Genomic DNA, 19,901 nt, shown 5'->3' on the forward strand with positions numbered 1-19,901 from the left:
CTCCAAGAGCTCACAGTGCATGGCCGTGTCCCAAAGTCAGAAGTCACATTTTTATAATAACTGGACTGAGTGTCAGGAAAGATGTTGCTAGGTAAAAAAGATAAAGTGATCAGAAAGTCAATCACTCTGTAATCGGACCTAACAAATGTAAAAGCAAAGGCAAGAGGATCAAACTGTCTGCAAGGGATTCAGCCACATCCCAAAGCAAAGCTCAAGAATACATAAAGAAATACAAACACACCCAACAAGCTCAAAAGATGCTGAAAGCAAAGCAAGGACTACTAGATAGACAATGTAGCAAAGTGCCACTCAAAATAAGGAGAAGTGAGACAATGTAGCAAAGTGCCACTCAAAATAAGGAGAAGTGCTAATCCAGAAAAGCTGGGGGGGGAGGGGGGAGGGGGAGGAGCTCCGTGGCAGCATGCTTGCCTAGCATACACAAAGCCCTAGGTCCATCCCCAGCACTATGGAGAGGAGGACAGGAATGATACTAAGTAGCACACATGATAGAACAGTTGCTATGACTGCATCCTATTGGTCAAGGAAAGGAGAAGGCACATACTAAGTAGAAACATGGAAGACACAGAAAGGAGTGCCTAACAGATGTGTACCAGGTACTCGTTAACATGGGACCTGAACACAAGCATCAGAGAAATCAAAGCTATGTGAGAAACCACATTTGTCTTTAGTTCATTGTGAGCTGAATTTTGTAACTGATGAGCAATGTTTGCCTTTCATTCTTCAGTGTGTGGCTATGCGGTTTTCCTGTCGCTTTAACTTAAGAAGCTGGCCTCTCTACTGTGTTCTTAGCACCCTAGCTGAGAACCACTGGGTCATGTACAATTCCTTTATCGTTTTTGTTCTTGACAAAACAACCTCTTCCTTTCACCTCATGATTGTAAGCTTCACCCTGAGGTTGGAAAAACTGTAGAGATTAAAAATAAAAATAACTTTAGGCCTCCCAAGTACTGTCTACTGCAAACTTCAAAGAGTGAGTTTCAGGACAGCCAAGGTTACATACACCTTGCCTCAAACTTTTAATTAATTTTAAGAAAATCTCAATTAAAGGTGGTAAGTAAATGAAAAGAATTAAAGGAAGATAAAACAAAAAGAAAGCAAATGGTCAAATAATACATTTAACTACAGTTAATAATAATATCAAATGCCACATTAAAATGTATTCTGAACTGAAAGGATCCTAAAATAAGCACATAAAAATTTAGAGGACTCGGAGACGAGGAAAATGCTTTAGTAGGGAAAGGTGGTAGCTGTGCAAGCTTGAAAATCTGGGTCCAACTCCCACTCACACAACAAAGGCAGACTTGACCGAGTGTGCCTGCAATCCCGGGGCTTTGAGGCAGAATCAGGTGGATCCCAGGAGCTTGCTGCCCATACAACCTATCGTCTAGGCTAAGCCCAAACCTAACCAAGTTCCTAACTCAGGACTGAGCTGGAAAGCTATACAAAACACCACTATGCTCCTCAGGCCTCCACGTGCAGTATTCAGGTGTGTGCACCTACATACGCCCCTATCTGTGCATACATATATACACCACACACAGAAAGATCCTTTAGAGGATGCGGACAAGACAGTATTAAGAGAAAATTTAAAACAGTGCAAGTTGCCATGGGTATGCTCGCTCTATAATATGACGTTTGTTCAAAGGACAAATGTGACCCTATACAAAACAAGTGGGCGTCATCCTTACCTTGGACACGTTGCTGACATAATTCACTTGCACAGTGCTTTCTTTATCAACTTGATTGCAAAGATTCTGTAGAGTATATGCATATTCTTTATCACTCTTTATTCTCAGAGCCATAAATTTCTTCACTGTCTCCAGCAACCGTAGTTCCCAGTCTTGCAACTTTAACACAGCTTCCTGTGAGTTCTTCAGGTCACTCCCAAATCCCATTTTGTAAGATATAGCTTCTCCTCCACACTGTGCACGTGAGCCTGCTAGTCAGCACATATCTGTGAACACAGACGTGAGTCAGTTAGAAGGAAGTTCATCCTCCAGTCAAAAGGATGGTCCACTGGGCTGTTGGGTTGGATGGTTGGTTGGTTGGTTGAACTTGGAATACTGCTTTATACCTCAAATTCGGAAGTTTTTTCTTCATTGTGAACAAACTTGAGCAGCATATAATTCATCAAAATTGTTTTTAGAGGAAATACAATGTAAAATAAAAGACATCAAATTATTCAGATCAATTCATATATTTATCTTAAATCCTGCAATTATTTTTTAATCAGATTACTATGACACCAACACATATTCCAAGTGTATGTTTTTGTTGTTGAGTCACAAAATACAAATTGCATTTCAGAGTTAGGTAATAGAATTTGGGAAATTAACTGATTATGTTTGCCAGGGTCCAGCCTCGACAAGAGTCAGGGGTCATCAAGGACTAGGGATACCTGGTAGGTGAATAAGAAAACATACAATTGACATACAATACTGACAGGCTGTTCTCTTTTGACATGGGAGCCCTTGAACTCAGGAGTCAGGGTGTTCCCCTAGACTTGACTCAGCCCCAGTCTGTTATTGAAATCAGACAAGGAAGTTGGAATCCCAGAGTTCACAGGAGATGGGTAAATGCTTCTCTATTTTCCTGTGCCAACATTTTCTAATGACAGAGTAGTGCAGATTTAGAACAGAAAAAAGGGAACTATACAATCTCAAACATAAAAGTTTTATAGCAAGCACAATTTTTTTTGTATCTCCCAACCCCCAGTCTCTGGTGAGGTTGGGGACAGCAGTATTGCGGTTACAAAATCAGTATCTCAGACATGTATGAGACAGTATGGTTTCATAAAAGGACAAACATGAGGTCATATTGCTAACCCTTCAGTCTTTGGATCTCCAATCTAGATCAAACATCCAGGACCCCATCTGTCCATCTACAAAAACATCCTCACTTAACTTGTACGGAGAATTCCTAGGGGGCTGCCACCATCATCCCTGAACCCAAGTGTTGTGTGATAGCCCTGGGGCTAATTGTATTTGATGTTAAATCTGTTCTCCTCCTGTGAGTGGCTGCAAACAAGGAAAGAGTCAGCACTCAGGTGATTTCCTGCTTCCTACCTTAATTTATAAAATAAAGGAGCGCTGATGACTGGGCAGATAAAAAGGGAAGATGGAGCAGAAGAAATGGAAGAGGAAGAGGACGCATAGGAGGAAGAAGAAAAGCGGAGCAGAAGCACATGGCCTGGAGAAACTGCAAGTTCTAAGGAGTCCCATAGATGGAGAAGATGGTAGTGTAGCGGCAGATCTGCCCAATCTAGGCACACAGCATATAATCATATTAACTGTGTTATGTTTTCATTGCTGGGGCATATTTGGAAGGAGATTTACCGCAACACCCGAGGAACCCATTGCTGACTTTCTGGGAAATATCTGTATATTATTCCAACCTCAATTTTATGATAAAAATATCCTATTTTTATTATACAGAATTGACACTAAGACTGGGTGAACAGCTGCAGGCTTACTCATTTCTGCCTATGACTCTAGGTTACTTGCATTTCTACCTCGAGTGAATGACAATAACATACATTTCTCTTGAACTCATGAACAGCCTTCACTTTAATACTACTGGTAGCATCTAGCTTCTGGATATTAAGCAGGCTCCTACTATGTCTTGCCAGGTCACCAAATACCGGCTTAATCAAGGAAGGAAGAAGGAGAAATAACAGTAAATAGATAAAAAGAATGGTAAGTACTAAGAATAATTGCAGAAATGACATCATGAGGTGCTTGCACCAAAGAAACAACCTTGGGACCTCTCCGAACTCATACTGGGGCCCACAAGAGACCATAGCCTCATGCTCTGAAACATGGTACCCCAGGCAAGTTTTTCTTCCTTGTCATCAAGGGTCCCAGGCATCTCAAGTTTAAAGTAGGGTGTCTCCAACATATATTGACATTACAAAAATCCAAAAGTATTAATTTGTTTAAAAGTAAACATGTTGGGGCTAGAAGAACTAGCCCAAACACCTGGGAGCTCCCAGAGACTGAGCCACCAACCAGGCCCAGGCCCCCAACACAAATACACCAGAGGACAGCCTGGTCTGACCTCAGTGGGAGAAGACACGTCTAATCCTCAAGAGACTTAGGTCCCAGGGAGGGGGAGGCCTGGTTGGAGGGGGCACCCTCTTGGAGACAGTGGGGAGGAAGAATGGGATGATGTCTTCTCCCAAAGGTCAGGAAGAACCTGAGGATGTGCACTGTACTGATGTTCTACTAGAGGCTCTAGACATGGGACTGGTAGAGTAAACTAAAAGACATTTGGGATAGGGGGCTTGTGAGATGGCACTTGGAGTGTGCACTGCTCTTCCTAAAGACCCAAGTTCAGCTCTTAGTGAGGTGTGGCACACGACAGCCTGTACTCCAACTCCAGGGCATCTGACTCCTCTGACTCCTCAGATGCCTGTGTTCACATGTACATACCCACACATGCACATATAACTAAAACTAAAACTAATCAGACCAGACAGGGAAGAAGTGAAATGATTTCCATTTGCAGAGGATACCACTTCACAAACAGAGACCCAAATGAAGGCTTAAGCAAGTATCAGAATTGAGTGTTATGTTACCAAGTACTACAGACAAGGAGCAGATGTCCTCTATGGGCTCCTATGTTAAAAACCTGCTCCCCAGCTAATGCTGCCACTTGGAAAACTCTAGATGATGGAGCCTAGGTAGGCAAAGTAGGTCATTGGAATGTGCTTTTAAAGATAATAGCTTATTCCTGGTTCTTTATCTCTGATTCCTGGTTTCCAAAGTGAGCAGCTTCTACAAAACACTCCTACTATGATATACTTATTCTCTTACCATGAGCTCAGAAACAGAGCCAAAGGACAATGGAAGGAACTCATTGAAAGCACGAGCCAAAATAAATGCTTCTCTCCTTAAGTGGCTTTGTTCACATATTCAGTCACACCAGCACGGTGTTAACATACACAGCACAATCAGTGTTAAAAAGTCAGCTAAATGTCTACATACCAGAAAAAATCAAACCAAAAATTGTTTAAAATCAATTCCATTTACAGAAACATGAATAAAAGCATAAGACACTCGGGAAGAAATCTTTCTTAAAACCAAACGTGTGTTCTTCAAACTAAAAAGCCAAAATTATAAATAAGCTCCTCAAAGACTCAGGTTCAAAGGTAGAAGAATTAATGTGTTAATAAGGCAAGATCCTCCCGTTTGATCTATACATTTGACATTATCTGTATTGAAAACACCTTGTACATCGAAGAAATTAAGACTCAAAAGACCACATATTGTATAATTCTATTCACATGACATGTCTAAAAATAGTCCAACTAGAGCTACGAGACAGATTTGTGGTTGTCTAGGGCTAATGAATTTGGAGAGAAATGGGGAGTGATCCCTGAGAAGGATTAGATTTTCTTCTGTGGTGATGGAAGTATTCTGAAACTGGTCGTGATGGCAGCACAACTCTGAGAGTGGATGAAACAACTAAACTGCACAGTTCCATCAGGTGAATCCTTTAGTATGTGAATGTCACATTTAGCTATGGCTTGATACCTCCCTCCAGGCTGCATGTGCTGGGATTTAACCCCCTGGGAGAGGTAACAAGAGTGGGGAAAGTTATTCCCACTGTGGTACTCACCAGGAAGATCCTGGGAGACGATCAGGATGAAGTAAGTTGTTAGCAGGGAGCCTCATCACTGAATGCTGGTAGCTTTATAAGAAGCAGACTACCCTGAAAGTCTTCTCTGCTGACTGCTTGTCTCTCTGTATATGTCTCTGTCTCTCTGTGTCTCTCCATCTCTACCTCTCGGTCTGTGTGTTTGTCTCTGTGTGTGTCTGTGTGGGGATGTTTCTCTGTCTCTGTCACACACACACACACTGAAAGAGAGATACCCATGCCACCCATAGATGTGGCTCATTGACCTTGAACTTCAGACCCTGAGCCCAAATATCCCTGCCTTACTTATAGATTCAGTCTGTATTATAATGTTCTTGGTAACAGAAAACAGACTAGAACACAAACAATAACTCAAAACAGTTATTTAAAAATCACTGAGACATAACTTATGATCACCTATATACCAGCTATCATAAACTTCCCCAAGACATTCTTCTTGTTTACTGTAAATCCTGAAAACTATTGCAAAATTTATTTTGCCCTTTGGTTTCCTGGGCTTTCCAGCAGTGAATCTTTCAACTCAGGCAAAAGAACTGCACGGGGCCTTTGTTTCCAGTTCTGGATCATCCACACTAGAAGGCAGGTGTTTTGTTGTGGTGGCAGTGGCTCTTTGTTTGCTCATTTTTGTGGTGCGCCAAGCTCACACATACTAGACTAAATCCTCTCGAGCACTGAGCCAGGCCATCACATCGATCCAGTTAATGACACTGACATCATCTATGATAGACAAATGCAAAAAGTTTCTCTCCCTAACTTCAGTCCCTTCATCTAAACAAATGTCAATTTATTATTCTCCATGAAGAGAATAAATTACAACTGTTCCTCAACTGAAAGATGTTCAATTGTGTTAACTATAAAGTAATTGGGAAAAATATTTTGAGTTATTAGAAACTACTTGCTAAAATTTCCAAAGCAACAGCCAAGACTGAGCCCCCTTTAGCTAAGTCAGTGACTACAGGGGACAAATGATTCACCTATTGTTAACCACAATGACTCCAGGCTTCCAGGTCCAGACAGCAATTTTAAAACTATGACTTTGGGGCTTTAGCTCAATGGTAGAACATTTTCTAATATGTAAAAGCTCAATTCCATGGAGAAAAGACTATCATTTGTGGGGCTCAAAAACTGGCAATGTGTTGCTGCTGTTGCTGTTGTTGCTGTTGCTGCTGCTGCTGCTGCCGATGGCTTTGCTCTTTACCTGCAGCTGTGGAAACATCCTTCTCTGTCTGTGTCTAACCAAAGAATACGGAATATTTTTGAAGAAAGAACTGCTAGAAAAATTTTTAATTTTACTTAAGAAAAAAAAACTACTGAATGTATTTTAGTCCTGATGTGGCATAAACACCAGCTCTGCTTCTCAATGCATCCTGATAAGCATTTTTATATTTTACTACTGCTATCTATCAGAAGCTTCAAAAAATGTGTAGAGCTCAGGGAAAGAAAATGGGAAACCTAATCTGGCAGAATCTGGGAAATGTTCCAGTCTGTCCTAAGAGGCTTGTTTATGTTTATTGATATGCTAGGTCAGAATATATATATATATACCTCTCTTTGGGAAAAAGGGGAATAATGATGTTTTTTAAAGTAAGGTAACTCCATAGTCAATTAACTGAATCTAACTTTTAGGTTGTCTGACCTGACTTACACCTAAGAAATGATCAGATCAACACAAAGTATAAATACCACTCATGACAAATTGGATATATGTAAGAACAGGGTTTTCAGTAACAAGCAAAGAACAAAAAACTAGGTAACTAAGCTATTCCGTGGGCAGTGATTAAGTAGATTGCAACCCAGCCTGCACTTCACCTTTCTACCCAGAATAAGCAAGTCAAGCAGACGGGATCTGCTAGAAAGACCCAATTATAGCAAGCAATCCAGTCAAGGATGTGGTAGTACATTTTTATGACAATCTCTCTTCCATTCTAAGAGGCTAGCACTGTTGCCTCCCAGCCCACTTCCTAATGCACATGGTGATCAAACTTAGCCTGATAGCCCACTGTATACGTAGCCTATTTGTTTAGCCTGCCTTTATGAAAATAAGATAACCTTACTTGTGTTGGATTTCCTATGTAATCAGCTTTCAAATCCTGAGCTAATGCATAGCTTTAACCTTAAACTACATATTCTTCCATGCCCCTGACCTACAGCAATGCATGTGTACAGGTGTGTTATCGAAAGCATATACTGAGAACAGCCCATAGGTGGAAAGCAACCTTCTATAACAAATATCCATCATAAATGTTAGAAGCAGCATATGGAAGTTGCTCGATAACCATGTGCTTACAATGATGTCTGTTATCTGACTCAGTTGGGGTCAGTGACTTAATCCCTTGTAACACTGTTAAGGATTTCTTTCAAGTGTCCCATTGCTCCGCCATGTGATGCTTTCTGTGTTGTTCAGTAAATACAAAACAAAGCCCTTTGTCAGGAACAGGTTAGATACAAAGATCAAATACAAACTACAGACAGATGGAAGACACATGGAGTGATGTGGAGGATACAAACTTGGGCTTACTCTGGCATCAAGTTAATGTCAGGAGAATTACCGAGCTCTCTCCTGAATGTGATGGTGACACATTTGGTGGCTCTGCAGCTATCTCTACTGTGTCTGCCTGATACACAAGACCTCTTTGTACTCACAGGTCTCAGGAACTCCTTCCTCATTCAGAAGAGGCAGAGAGAACAGGCAGGAGGGCTCCAGGTTTTACACAAAGTACAAAAGTCTAAGACGCCACATGTCTTCCCCATTCCACAGACAGCAGGAGAGCAGGATGTGGTAAGAAAGCCAGCACATTCTCCCGCTCTGATAGATATGCCTGACTTGACCTAAGAAAGAACGTCTTAGCCTTTCAGGTAGCACAACAAAGAACACCTGGGAGCTCGGGCTATCAAACCGCAGTGGAGTGTCCTTGGAACAGTCACCCAGAAAAGCAGACTAGCTCTGCATGCTATAAAACTAAACAAGATAGCTACCTATGGAGAGAGTGAAGTGTTCCCCAAGTCCAACATAACACATAAATTATAAAGGGTACAATCAGAAGTTGCCTGTCACCAAGAAAATCCTAATTTTAATGTAAAGATAATTAATACTAATACAAAGATGAATCAGGTGCCAGCACAACAAGGTAAGAGTTTTAATGCAGCCATAGTAAAAACACTTCAGCAATGAGATATAAACTCTCAAAATCAACAGTAAAATACAAAATATAACCAAGGAAGACAAGCTACAAGAATAATCAGAGAGAAATTATAAAGGAAGAAACACAAATTGTTGAAGCCACTATCAGTGAGTTTACAGAGTCCACCCAGCCAGACAACAGAAAACAGGAAAGAAATACTCGGAAACCTGTGGGAGACTCACACAAAACATGCTCTACTCTCCTCTGAGGGCAAGGGGAAAGAAAGGGAATGAGAGAAAACTGGAAAAATACAGACAAACCTGCTTAACCAACACACAACACACACTGATAAGCCACACACAGAGACACTTACACATACACACTCACACACCACACATGTACATTCATCCTGACACTTATGTCACACACACACATTCACACACACCACACACCACTACACATACACACACAACACAAACTCTCTCATACACACACAGCACATATATATACTCACACAACACACACATATACACCACACACTCTACAGCAACAAAAACCAAGAACACATGGCATTGGTCAGGGGCCAATAATAATGGTCCAGAATGCAACACTTCAAAATGGACTCACCATGCACAACAGACTTCTAACAAAGGTCTAAAGGGAAAAGCATTGGCCTTCAGCTCTACCTAAGACCTTATTAAAAGCAACTAAAAAGAATCATGGACTTAAGTGACTAAACGTGAACACATTTACTGATAAATTCCAGATTAAAAGAAAAAATGGACAAAGTCCTCAGGATCTAAAGGTAGGGGAGCACTTAGTTATGAGACCAAATCCACAATTCAGAAGAGAAAATGGACTGTTTAACAGGAAAGGGAGCAGGGGAGGGGATAGGGGATTTTCAGAGGGGAAACTAGGAAAGGGGATAACATTTGAAATGTAAATAAAGAAAATATCTAATTTAAAAAAAAAAAGGAAAATCTTTTATTCTCAGAAACAGAAAGCCTGAGTGAGCAGAAGAATATACTGCTTTTGAAGGAGAAAAAAAAAAATGTGGAAGTCAATGACCCACCCGATAAAGAAAAAGGCATATTAAGAAAATAAAAACCTCTTCTTATGCATTTTTACTTCCCACTAGACTGTGGAGACAGGGTTTTAAAAAAAGGTCAAATCATACCAGGTCAGAAATCCAACAAGAAGTAAGGCTGTAACAATGAGACTCCTGGAGACTCAGTGTGGACAGATGGGGGTTCAAACCCAGACAAAGGATACATGAAGTCTCTCTATACTTCTTATGACTTAAAAGCAGTGTGTGTGTGTGTGTGTGTGTGTGTGTATGTGTGTGTGTATAAAATGTAGTCTGTTTGTACATATCCTACATATACATACATACATACATACATACATACATACATACATACATACCTACAGTTGAAGAAGTAAAAACAAAATTCGAGGCTTTTGGGCCCAGGCTTGGGAGTGTGGCTTGTAGGTGCTGGTCATAAAACAGATAGCGACATTCCTTCCTCCACCCACCCGCTTCCTGGGTTCAAAGAGTGTTCATTCAAAGAATGGCACCCTGACCATTACTGGAACCTGCAATGCAAATGTGCTATCTTTAGGGGCTCTTAGATTGTTCGGGGCTCTTAGAAACTGTCTTGAGAGATAACCTGACACTTGTGACTTTATACTTCCTTGTGACTCTTAACTGGTATTTTTGGTATTTTCCAACAACGCCCTCCCCACCTCCATGAATTGTGGTTTCTTCCTTTAAATACCCCCTTACTCAGCTACTCGGGGCGCCATGGTCCTCTACCCCTGCGTGGTGTATGACCATGGGCCCGAGAGCGCTCTTGAATAAAAATCCTCTTGCAATTTGCAGCAAGATTGTTTCTTGTGGGTGATTTGGGATGTCGCCTCTCCTGAGTCAGAACGTGGGGGGTCCTCACGTTGTGGGTCTTTCACAGTAACAGTGGAAAATGCCATGAATTTGAAGGAAAGCAGGGAAGAGTATATGAGAGGATTTGGAGGAAGAGATGCCGTAATTACACTATACTCTCAAAAGTAAAAGTAAAAAAGTAATTTATAATTATGTCAGTAAAATTTCAATTTTTCAAAATGCCCAGCCCTTGACCTTAGGTATGGTTGTGTACCAGAACTCAAGATAGAATTAGTATCAAACCTGGGCTATGTAGTAATAAGTCTTTGAAAACAAATCAAAAAACTCTCAAACTATATAATTTTGGTTGGGAGAGGTCACAAAATCATCCTTATTCTAGAAGTAATAAAAGGTATGGAAAATGAAATTAAATTATCAGCTACAGCCAAAAGGTACATGGGTGAGGTGTATACAGTGCTGATTTGTAATACAAATTATAGACAAGCAGGTATACACTCTCTTCTGTACCAGTCACCTCCATTACTTAGAGAAGTGACTCAGACACAGTAGATAACAGAAAGCTAAAAAGTGAATTAACTGGGTGAAGCTACACAGTATTGTGCAATCATCTCCAATGCCCAGAGATCTATACTTTATCTTACCTTTCTCAACACTGTAGCCAATGCCTGACAAAAGGGATCTAAGGCAGGAAGGTTTACTTTGGCTCATGTTCCAGAAGAGCACCTAGTCCATCTTGGAAAGGCAAGGCAGTAAGAGCAGCTTGGAACGCCATGCCACCCAAGAAGCAGAGAAGTAGGAACAGTAGTGCATGCTCAGGTGGCTCCTTCTCGTCCTAACTCAGTTCTGGACCTCATCCCAGGTAGTAATGCTGCTCATGTCCATGGTAGGTCTTTCCTAATTGAAATCTTATTGGAAGCGCCCTCAAAAGCATACCCAGAAGGGTTTCTTTTAGGTGAGTCTCAATGCAGTTAAGATTACAATAAAGACTATCCACCACACAGGAATAATCACCATTAATCTTATTAGTATTTAGTATTTGATATTAATTTTACAACCATATCCTACAGGTTAAAATTCAAAGTTCTTTGCCTGTAATCAATACAACTTCCATCTCCCATAACTGTCAAATGTGACTCAGCCTAGAGTCACATAAAAAGGGAATCTCAGGTGAGGAAATGTCCAGGTCCGATTTGCCTGTGGGTCTATCTTGTGGACGAATTTCTTGGTTGTTAATTGATATAGGAGAGCTCAGCCCACTGTGGGCAGTACCACTTCCTAGGCAGGTATAAGAGAACTAGCTAAGCAAGAACCAGGAAACAATGTTTCTCCATTGTTTCTGCTTGAGTTCTTGCCCTGACTTCTCTCAATGATAGTGGGCCACCTGCAGGCTGGTAAGTCTTTTCCCTCCTACAAGTTGCTTCTGGCCTTGATGTTTATCACAGCAACAGGAGGAAACTAGAACTTTAGGGTTCACCCCTGATCTTTCCCACCTCTATGCCCTCCCTGAATCTAAAGTTTCTATTCACATCCCCCTGGAAAATCATCAGCAACCTAGTCTGGAAGCTGCATTCTCAACCAGTTCTCAAACAGCTCCTCTCTTCAGATCCGGAATTCTGTGTGCAGCTATCTTTTTTGTTTTGTTTTGTTTTGTTTTGTTGTTTTTTCGAGACAGGGTTTCTCTGTATATCCCTGGCTGTCCTGGAACTCACTTTGTTGACCAGGCTGGCCTCAAACTCCAGAAATCCGCCTTCCTCTGTCTCCCAAGTGCTGGGATTAAAGGTGTGCGCCACCACTGCCCAGCTCATTACAGTACAATTTAACTATTTCCATTAGACTTTGTGCTATCTGAAACAAGAATATCATAGGCTTTTCATTTGTATACCACTGGGACTTAGGTTATTACAAAGGATAGAAATCTCTATAATTTAGGGGCTAGAGCCCTAGCTCAAAAGTTAAGAGCATGCCCACTTTCATAGAGGACCTCAGTTAAATTCCTAGAACTCAACAGGTGGCTTACAATCACATGTAAGTCCAGTCCTGGAGACCAGACATCTCTGCCCTTCACAGACATCTACACCTAAGTAATCATATAAATATATACATAATTTAAATTTTCTAAAGAAAAAATTTATATATTTAGTGGACATCGATTACTAACCAGGCTATAACAGGATAATATACAAAAGTACATGTATTCTGTTGCCAACATAATCATTAAAAAAAAAATCCAGATCTCACGTAGCCTAGACTGACCTTAAGCCTATGGGCAGCTGAGAATGACCTTGAACATCTGCCCTTCCTGCCTCTGCAGAGAACTAACTCTGTTATCTATCACAAGCATAATACAGGCTCAATTAATGCAATGCAGGGGTCAAACCCAGGCTTTAGTCATGGTAGGTAAGCATGCCTCCAACTGAGCTGTATCCCCACCCCAATGGTATCTCTTTTTAAAAAGCGAATTTTTAAAAAGTGAAACTAATATAAATCCTACTAAAATGGTAGGTATTTGGATTTATCTAACCTATTTATTTGAATCTATCTTATTTAATGACCTTCAATTTGGGACTGTGTTTTCCCATAAACATGATTAAGTATTCTTTAAAGAATCATAAAACTGTAGTTTTCTAAAATTAGAAGTTAAATTCTCATAGACTATATCCATATATACAAATTTCATAAACAGAATTTAAGATGTTAAGTAGCAAAATATAAACTAGATGACTATTTTCTTTGCTGGATGAGCAGATTCCTGTGGTATATCTTATGAGCATACAGATATACAGAAGTATCTATTCTAAACTGTACCCTGCTCCTCAGTTTTTGGCTCTGTAACTGTCAGCTTTTGCATTCTGCAAATGCAATGACAGAAATATTGGTTTTTCTGGCATTATAGAATACACTGGAATAATCCTAGCACTTGGAGTTGGAGGCAAGAGAATAAGAAGTTCCTCAGCTACATTGTAAGTTTGAGGGCAACCTGGGATGCATAAGATACTGTCTCCAAGGAAGAAGGGGAACATAAGGAGGGAGAAGAGGGCAGGGGATTAAGAAAGAATGAAATAAATGAATACTGTATTTTCATGTATGTATGCATGTATGTACGCATTTACTTACTTCTTTATTTACTCATTCATTCATTTGAGACAGGGCCTCATTAGGTAGTTCTGGTTGTCCTAGAACTCACTATATAGGTCAGGTTGGCCTTGAATTCAAAGATCTTGCCTCTGACTCCCAAGTGTGTGCCAGGGGCTGGAAAGATGGCTCAGCAGTTGAGAATACTCTCTGTTCTTCCAAAGGTCCTAAATTCAATTCCTGGCAACAACATGGTGGCTCACAACCATCTGTAATGGGATCCGATGCCCTCTTCTGGTATCTTTGACAGCAACAATGTACTCACATTAAATAAAGAAATAAAGAAATTTTAAGAGAGAGAACATGTAATGTAAAAGTGTGTACCACTATACTTGATGAATATTGGATTTTTGATAGCATAAAGAGAGTTAATATGCACTGAGGCCTCTCTCTCAAATTAGAAAAAAGTATTTTAACACAGACATTTTATTGGGGAAATGGTTTGTTTCCTTTACCTAGAGTTCTTACAGAGATTCAATCAAGTTCACCATTGGAGTCTGGCAACTACACTAATAAAACCATGTAATCCAACTATTGGCAAGTGAAATAGCTCAGGGTAACACCCTCTGACTTTACATGCATACCATAAAAGCACATCGATTTACATATGACATGCATACCATAAAAGCACATAGATTTACATATGACATGCATACCATAAAAGCACATAGATTTACATACGACATACAAGGTTAAGAAAAATCAGAAGACTTTCATTCTGCCTCTGATGAACTAGAAGAAAAATTGGTACCACTTGAATTCATATAATCATTAACTAGTAAGATTTATATCCAAACCACTTTACAACTCGCGATGCATAACATTAACAAGCAGATGATACTCAAAAGAGACATTAAGTAAGTTTGTCTTTTCAAACTATAACCCTTAAGTGAAAAACCAGATCATCAACACCAAAGAAACAAACAACAAGACAGGGAACGAGTTAACACAAGAGAACTAAGAGCCATAAGAACCAAATGGAATGCATGAAAGCTGACTGAATCCTAGATAAAACACCAAAGAAACGTTTCCAAGAATAACCAGTGAGACCTGAATACAGATTGCCACAAAAAGCCTGCTGGTTAGGACATACACGTCCCTCAAAATTTCCTACATTGGCCCCATAAGCAGAGGCTGGAGCACTGGGAAGTTGTGTAAACCACTGTCTTCTGGATATGACATAGCCATGGCACTGATGAACTCACAGCAGCTACAATTACCTACATAAGACCTGTACAAGGTAAGGCCAGTCTACAACCCATCAAAGAAAGCAAAGGGACTTGTGAGGCCGGCCGTTAATGGTTCCAGGAGAGAGAGTATCATTTTCTTGAATAGAAATCCATTGTGAGGTTACCAAAACTCCAGAAGATAAATCCTAACACAGGCAAGCAATGCTATGTAAACTCATCAGGCACAGAAGCAAACATGAAAGTGGGAGGGGACTTACTGGAGAAAAGGGATCAGCAGGGGTGAGAGGAATATAACAGAGAGCATGAAAAAATGACCAGTACACAAAATGCATGTAAGAAATTGTCGATATATTTTAATACATTTAAAAATGTATTATAAATAACTATTATAAATAAATGTTTTTGTAACAAAATATTTTTGAGTGGGGGGCTGGAGTGTTGGCTCAGCAGCTAAGAGCACTTGTTCTTGCAAAGGACCAAGGTTTGATTCCCAGCATCCACACTGAGGCTCTCCACTTCCTTAGGTACCAGGCATACATGTAGGGAGCAGATATATATATACAGACAAAGCACTCAAACACACAAAATAAAATAAATCTAAAAAATAAAAAATAAAATAAAATAAATGAGAGAAACCAAGTATGAGATTTTAATCATTTTGTATGAAAACACAATTAAATTTGTTTGGCAAATGCATAATGAAAGTGTGGTACATATATACTATAGAATACTATTCAGCCAAAAAGAATAATGAAGACATGAACTTTCTAAAAGAGAAGATCATACTGAGTGAGGCAACCCAGGTCCAGAAAGACAGATGTCACATTTCCCCTCCCATCTGAGGCTTCTAGCTCAAATTTTCAGCTATGAGTATACATCCTGAAATAACTGCAGAAAACAGTAAAGTCAAAAGGGACCATTGCTGGACTGGGGTTGGGTAGCAATAGAGAAGGGAAGAGTAATATACAAAGTAATCTATTGGTGAAAACAGGATATAATTAGGGAGATAAAACAAAAGCAGGAGAGGACAGTACAATACAAGTAAGGGTATTCACAGTCCTAAGGAAGCATACTATTAGCGATCCACCTAACTAAAACCTGTAATATACCTAAGTTTGTGTATGAGTGTACATATATAGTTCAAATGAAATTTTGGCATCTGGGCTGACAAAGCTCCTCCAAAAGCCAAAGATCATCTAACAGAAACCTCACAACAGGCATGAGAAGTCCTTTTTAGAGTTGTTGGTCAGGATTCATTGAGACTCCCAAAACATTGCAGGCTATTGGTATTGTCCTTGGTTGCCCCAGAGAAGTAGAAGGCAAGTCCCCATTGCTGAAGACACTGTGCTTCAAACATGGAGCCCACAATGGAACTGGCCTGGAACTGACCTGAAAGCCTTCTCATGAAGGTCTAGTTTTCATGGTACCAGAAGGCACCAGACATGCTTCCAAGGAGGAAAAGAACCAACCATTCTACCCAGCTCCCATGTCTATGAACCACAACTACAAGCAGTATGGCATACTAACTCTAGGAGTGAGTAGTGTTTCACATACCTTGGCAATAACCAACAGCTCTCCATCCTGAACACCTGGCCAACTCCCCAGGGCTAGTGAAGTCATGCATCTTAACCTACACCTGTCACTTTACTCAAGGAACACAATCCCTAACTACAGTCTAAATATGTACCCTTATCTATACCCACATGTAAGTGTAGTCCCTGCACCTCAACAGGAAAACTTCTCTTTGTAACAGATGGAGACTGTTACAGAAAGCCACAACAAATCAAAGCACAGAAGATAGAGACCAGTCCCACCAGATACCTCTACAAAACACTCCCACACCTAAGGCTCAGGGAACATTGTGGATGTGGGGCAGAAGGACTGTATGAGCCAGAGGATCAGGAAGTTTGCTATAAGACTGGTTCTCCTAATTATATCAGAAGCTATACCCATAAACTCTCACTAACCCATAAAATCCCACCAACATGACTGCCCAAATGTAAGCTAAGCAAGGACAGCAACAGGCACGGCAAAGTGGATTGGGGAAACCCACAAGGCCTCAACCCTACGTAAGGAACTACAGGCAACTAAAGAATGAAGAGAGCTAAAGAAACAGTCTTCCCCAGGAGGAGCATACCCATTGGTTATCCTATGCCAAATGGTCAGCTTTGAAAACATACATGTAAGTAACAATATACAGACTAAGCAGATGTTATATGTAGTTAACTGTACACACACACACTCACACACACACATACACACGCATCAACAATCAATTTAAAAAGAGACCATGAATTTGAAAGAAAGCAAGGACTGTTATATAGGAGGGTCTAGAGGAAGGAAACAGAGTGGGAAAATGATATAATCTCAAATACATAAGTATAAATAAGTAAATTCCCTAGGCTTTCAATCAAAAAAAGAATCTATATTGGTATTTAACCTCCACGGTGATACAGGAAGAGATGAGGGCTCCCCTCACATGGACATGCCTAATGCTCACTAAGCAGTTCCAGAGCATTTCCATCACTTCTGCAATGTAAAGACATTCAAATAGTTTCATATATAAGGAACAGGCTTTCACCAACCACCAAACCTCCAAGCATACCTTGAAACACTTTTTACAAGCCTTCAGAGATATGGTCAATATATTTCTCTTGTTTATAAATTACCTATTATGAAGTGTTATATTGCAGCATCACAAATGGGTTAAGATTAACAAACCACATATTTAATATTGACTCTTTTATATGACCTCAATATTATGATTATATGGGGAAATTATCCTTATTTGCATGATATGCAGGCTAAAATTTTAATTATGGTGCTTTTTTTCTTTTGTTTTTGTCTTGTTTTTCAAGACAGGGTTTCTTTGTGTAGTCCTGGCTATCCTGGACTCACTCTATGGACTAGACTGGCCTCAAACCCAGATATCCACCTGCCTCTGCCTCCTGAGAGCTGGGATCACCACCACCTAGCTTTAGTTACAATGTCTTAATATGGTTTCAAACTATGTAAATGAAAGAGGAATAAAAGCTGGGGCAAATGTCAGAACGAGTCTTGATGACAACAATGTGCCCATGGTCACTGCCCCATGGCAGCATGACATGTAAGCATGACATACTGCTGAATGAAGCACCAGAGCAGAAGACAGAATGGAGACCCCAGTGAGACTGAGGCTTGAGGAATACAACCGGACCTGCCTTCCAGTTCCTGAGAACCAGGTGCAGGACCCCGAGCAGATCACAGATTGCTTTAGGCTTCCACTGACTGGAGAGGAAGTAGAAATGAGTGAGGGCCAAAGGTTCAAGCCAGCTCCTAAGTCCCAATTTCAACCATAATCTCTCGGCCTTACAACTCAAACAATAACAAGGCCAGACAGATGGCTCAAGGGTTAAGAGAGCTGGCTGCTCTTGCAGAGGACCTGAGTTTGCCACATGCTGTGCAGCCAACACACACACACACACACACACACACACACACAGAAGGGAGGGGTGCAGGGGGGAGAAAGGGGAAGAGAGAGGGAGGAGGAGAGAGAGATTCTTTTGTCTTTTGACCTTAAAAATAAATTGTAAGAAGCTAACCACATGAAAAAAGAAAAACGTATAGGCCAATAAGACAAAAATAAGATTTATGACATCTAACCAAATGTCTCACACACAGAGAACAATCAGTAAGTATTAACTCTTCTATTGTAACAAAGCATCTTAAACTCCTTCAGAAAAGGGCCAGAGAGTTGACTCCGCAGTTAGGAGTACCAGCTGTTCTCCCAGAGGATGGGGTGACTCACAACCATCTGCCACTCCAGTTCCAGAAGAAGTGACACCCTCTTCTGCAGGCAGCAGGCAAGTATGTGGTGCACATGCATACACGCATGCAGGCAAACATGCACACAAAGAAAGTAAAATCTCTTAAATTTTTTAACCTTTGAAAGGGAAACGAAGGAAAGTGAGGCCATCAACAATTTTAGAAGACATGAGTAACAGAGCAGACTGATGTTTAATAACTACTAAATTTCAGCTTCACCACGAGTATCAGTTCTAAAAGGCTGACTATAAAATTGCTCTGATGAGAGGACCCAGCATTGATCCCTGGCACCCATGTGACAGTCCACTGCTATCTGTAAGTCCACCTCAAGAGGTCTGATGTTTCCTTCCAGTCTCTTCAGGCACTACATGTATGTGGTATACAGACATGTACACAGGCAAAACACCTACACACATAAAAAAATTATAAACGCTCTAATGAAATCATACAACCAAGTTTATAATAGATGAATCTCCCATGAGTCTACACAAGCTATATATGTTAAAATAAGTGTGTGTGTGTGTGTGCACATGAGCACGCATGTGCATAATACTGGAAAATCTTCAAACTAAAATTTTAAAAATTACCATGAAAACATTGAGGAACATCCTGGAAAGATTTCCTATAGTGAAAAAATAAATCTCTTTTTTTTAGGAGAGAGCAAGATAGAGACATGTAACAGCATAAAAGTAAAGACCAGTTATTTTCACTCTGAGAATGTCCCTAGAGTCAATCCATAATTAAGAGTCCCACAGGGCTTTAGAGGCTCATGGAGAAGTTGGTGGCTCACTCTTAGGTAACAACATCTGGCTATTAGGTTGAAGGTGGAGTAGCTCAGACAAAAAGGAGAAAGCTGATTTTTCTAAGGTAAGGAGGCTTCTAAAGAGCCTGCCAGTCGTAAGGGCAAGACAGGGGATCTGAGGTTGGTTTTCCTTTCTTTCTCATGTCTTGTCTTCCAGCAGGGTTCACAGGACTTTGAGTTTCTTGGGTGTAAAAGGGAAGAAAATACATTCAAGGGTAAATGTTTGAATGTAAGTACATGTTAAATAATGGCATCACAAAGCAGAACACGGG

General features: G+C 40.4%; 1 protein-coding gene across 4 annotated transcripts in view; it reads right to left on the reverse strand.

The window, feature by feature from the left end:
• Positions 1-19,901, reverse strand: part of Fer (FER tyrosine kinase) — a 279,057-nt gene that overhangs the window by 244,106 nt on the left and 15,050 nt on the right. For all 4 annotated transcript variants that reach the window (XM_029470883.1, XM_021186574.2, XM_029470881.2 and 1 more), the window contains one exon: positions 1,710-1,975. In XM_029470883.1, the coding sequence (XP_029326743.1) occupies positions 1,710-1,916 (207 nt within the window). In that variant the 5' untranslated portion in view covers positions 1,917-1,975. The remainder of the gene's footprint in view (positions 1-1,709; positions 1,976-19,901) is intronic.

This window comes from Mus caroli, unplaced genomic scaffold, assembly GCF_978045245.1.
Source record: "Mus caroli unplaced genomic scaffold, Mus_caroli_1 scaffold_18, whole genome shotgun sequence".
Classification (NCBI taxonomy): Eukaryota; Metazoa; Chordata; class Mammalia; order Rodentia; family Muridae; genus Mus; species Mus caroli.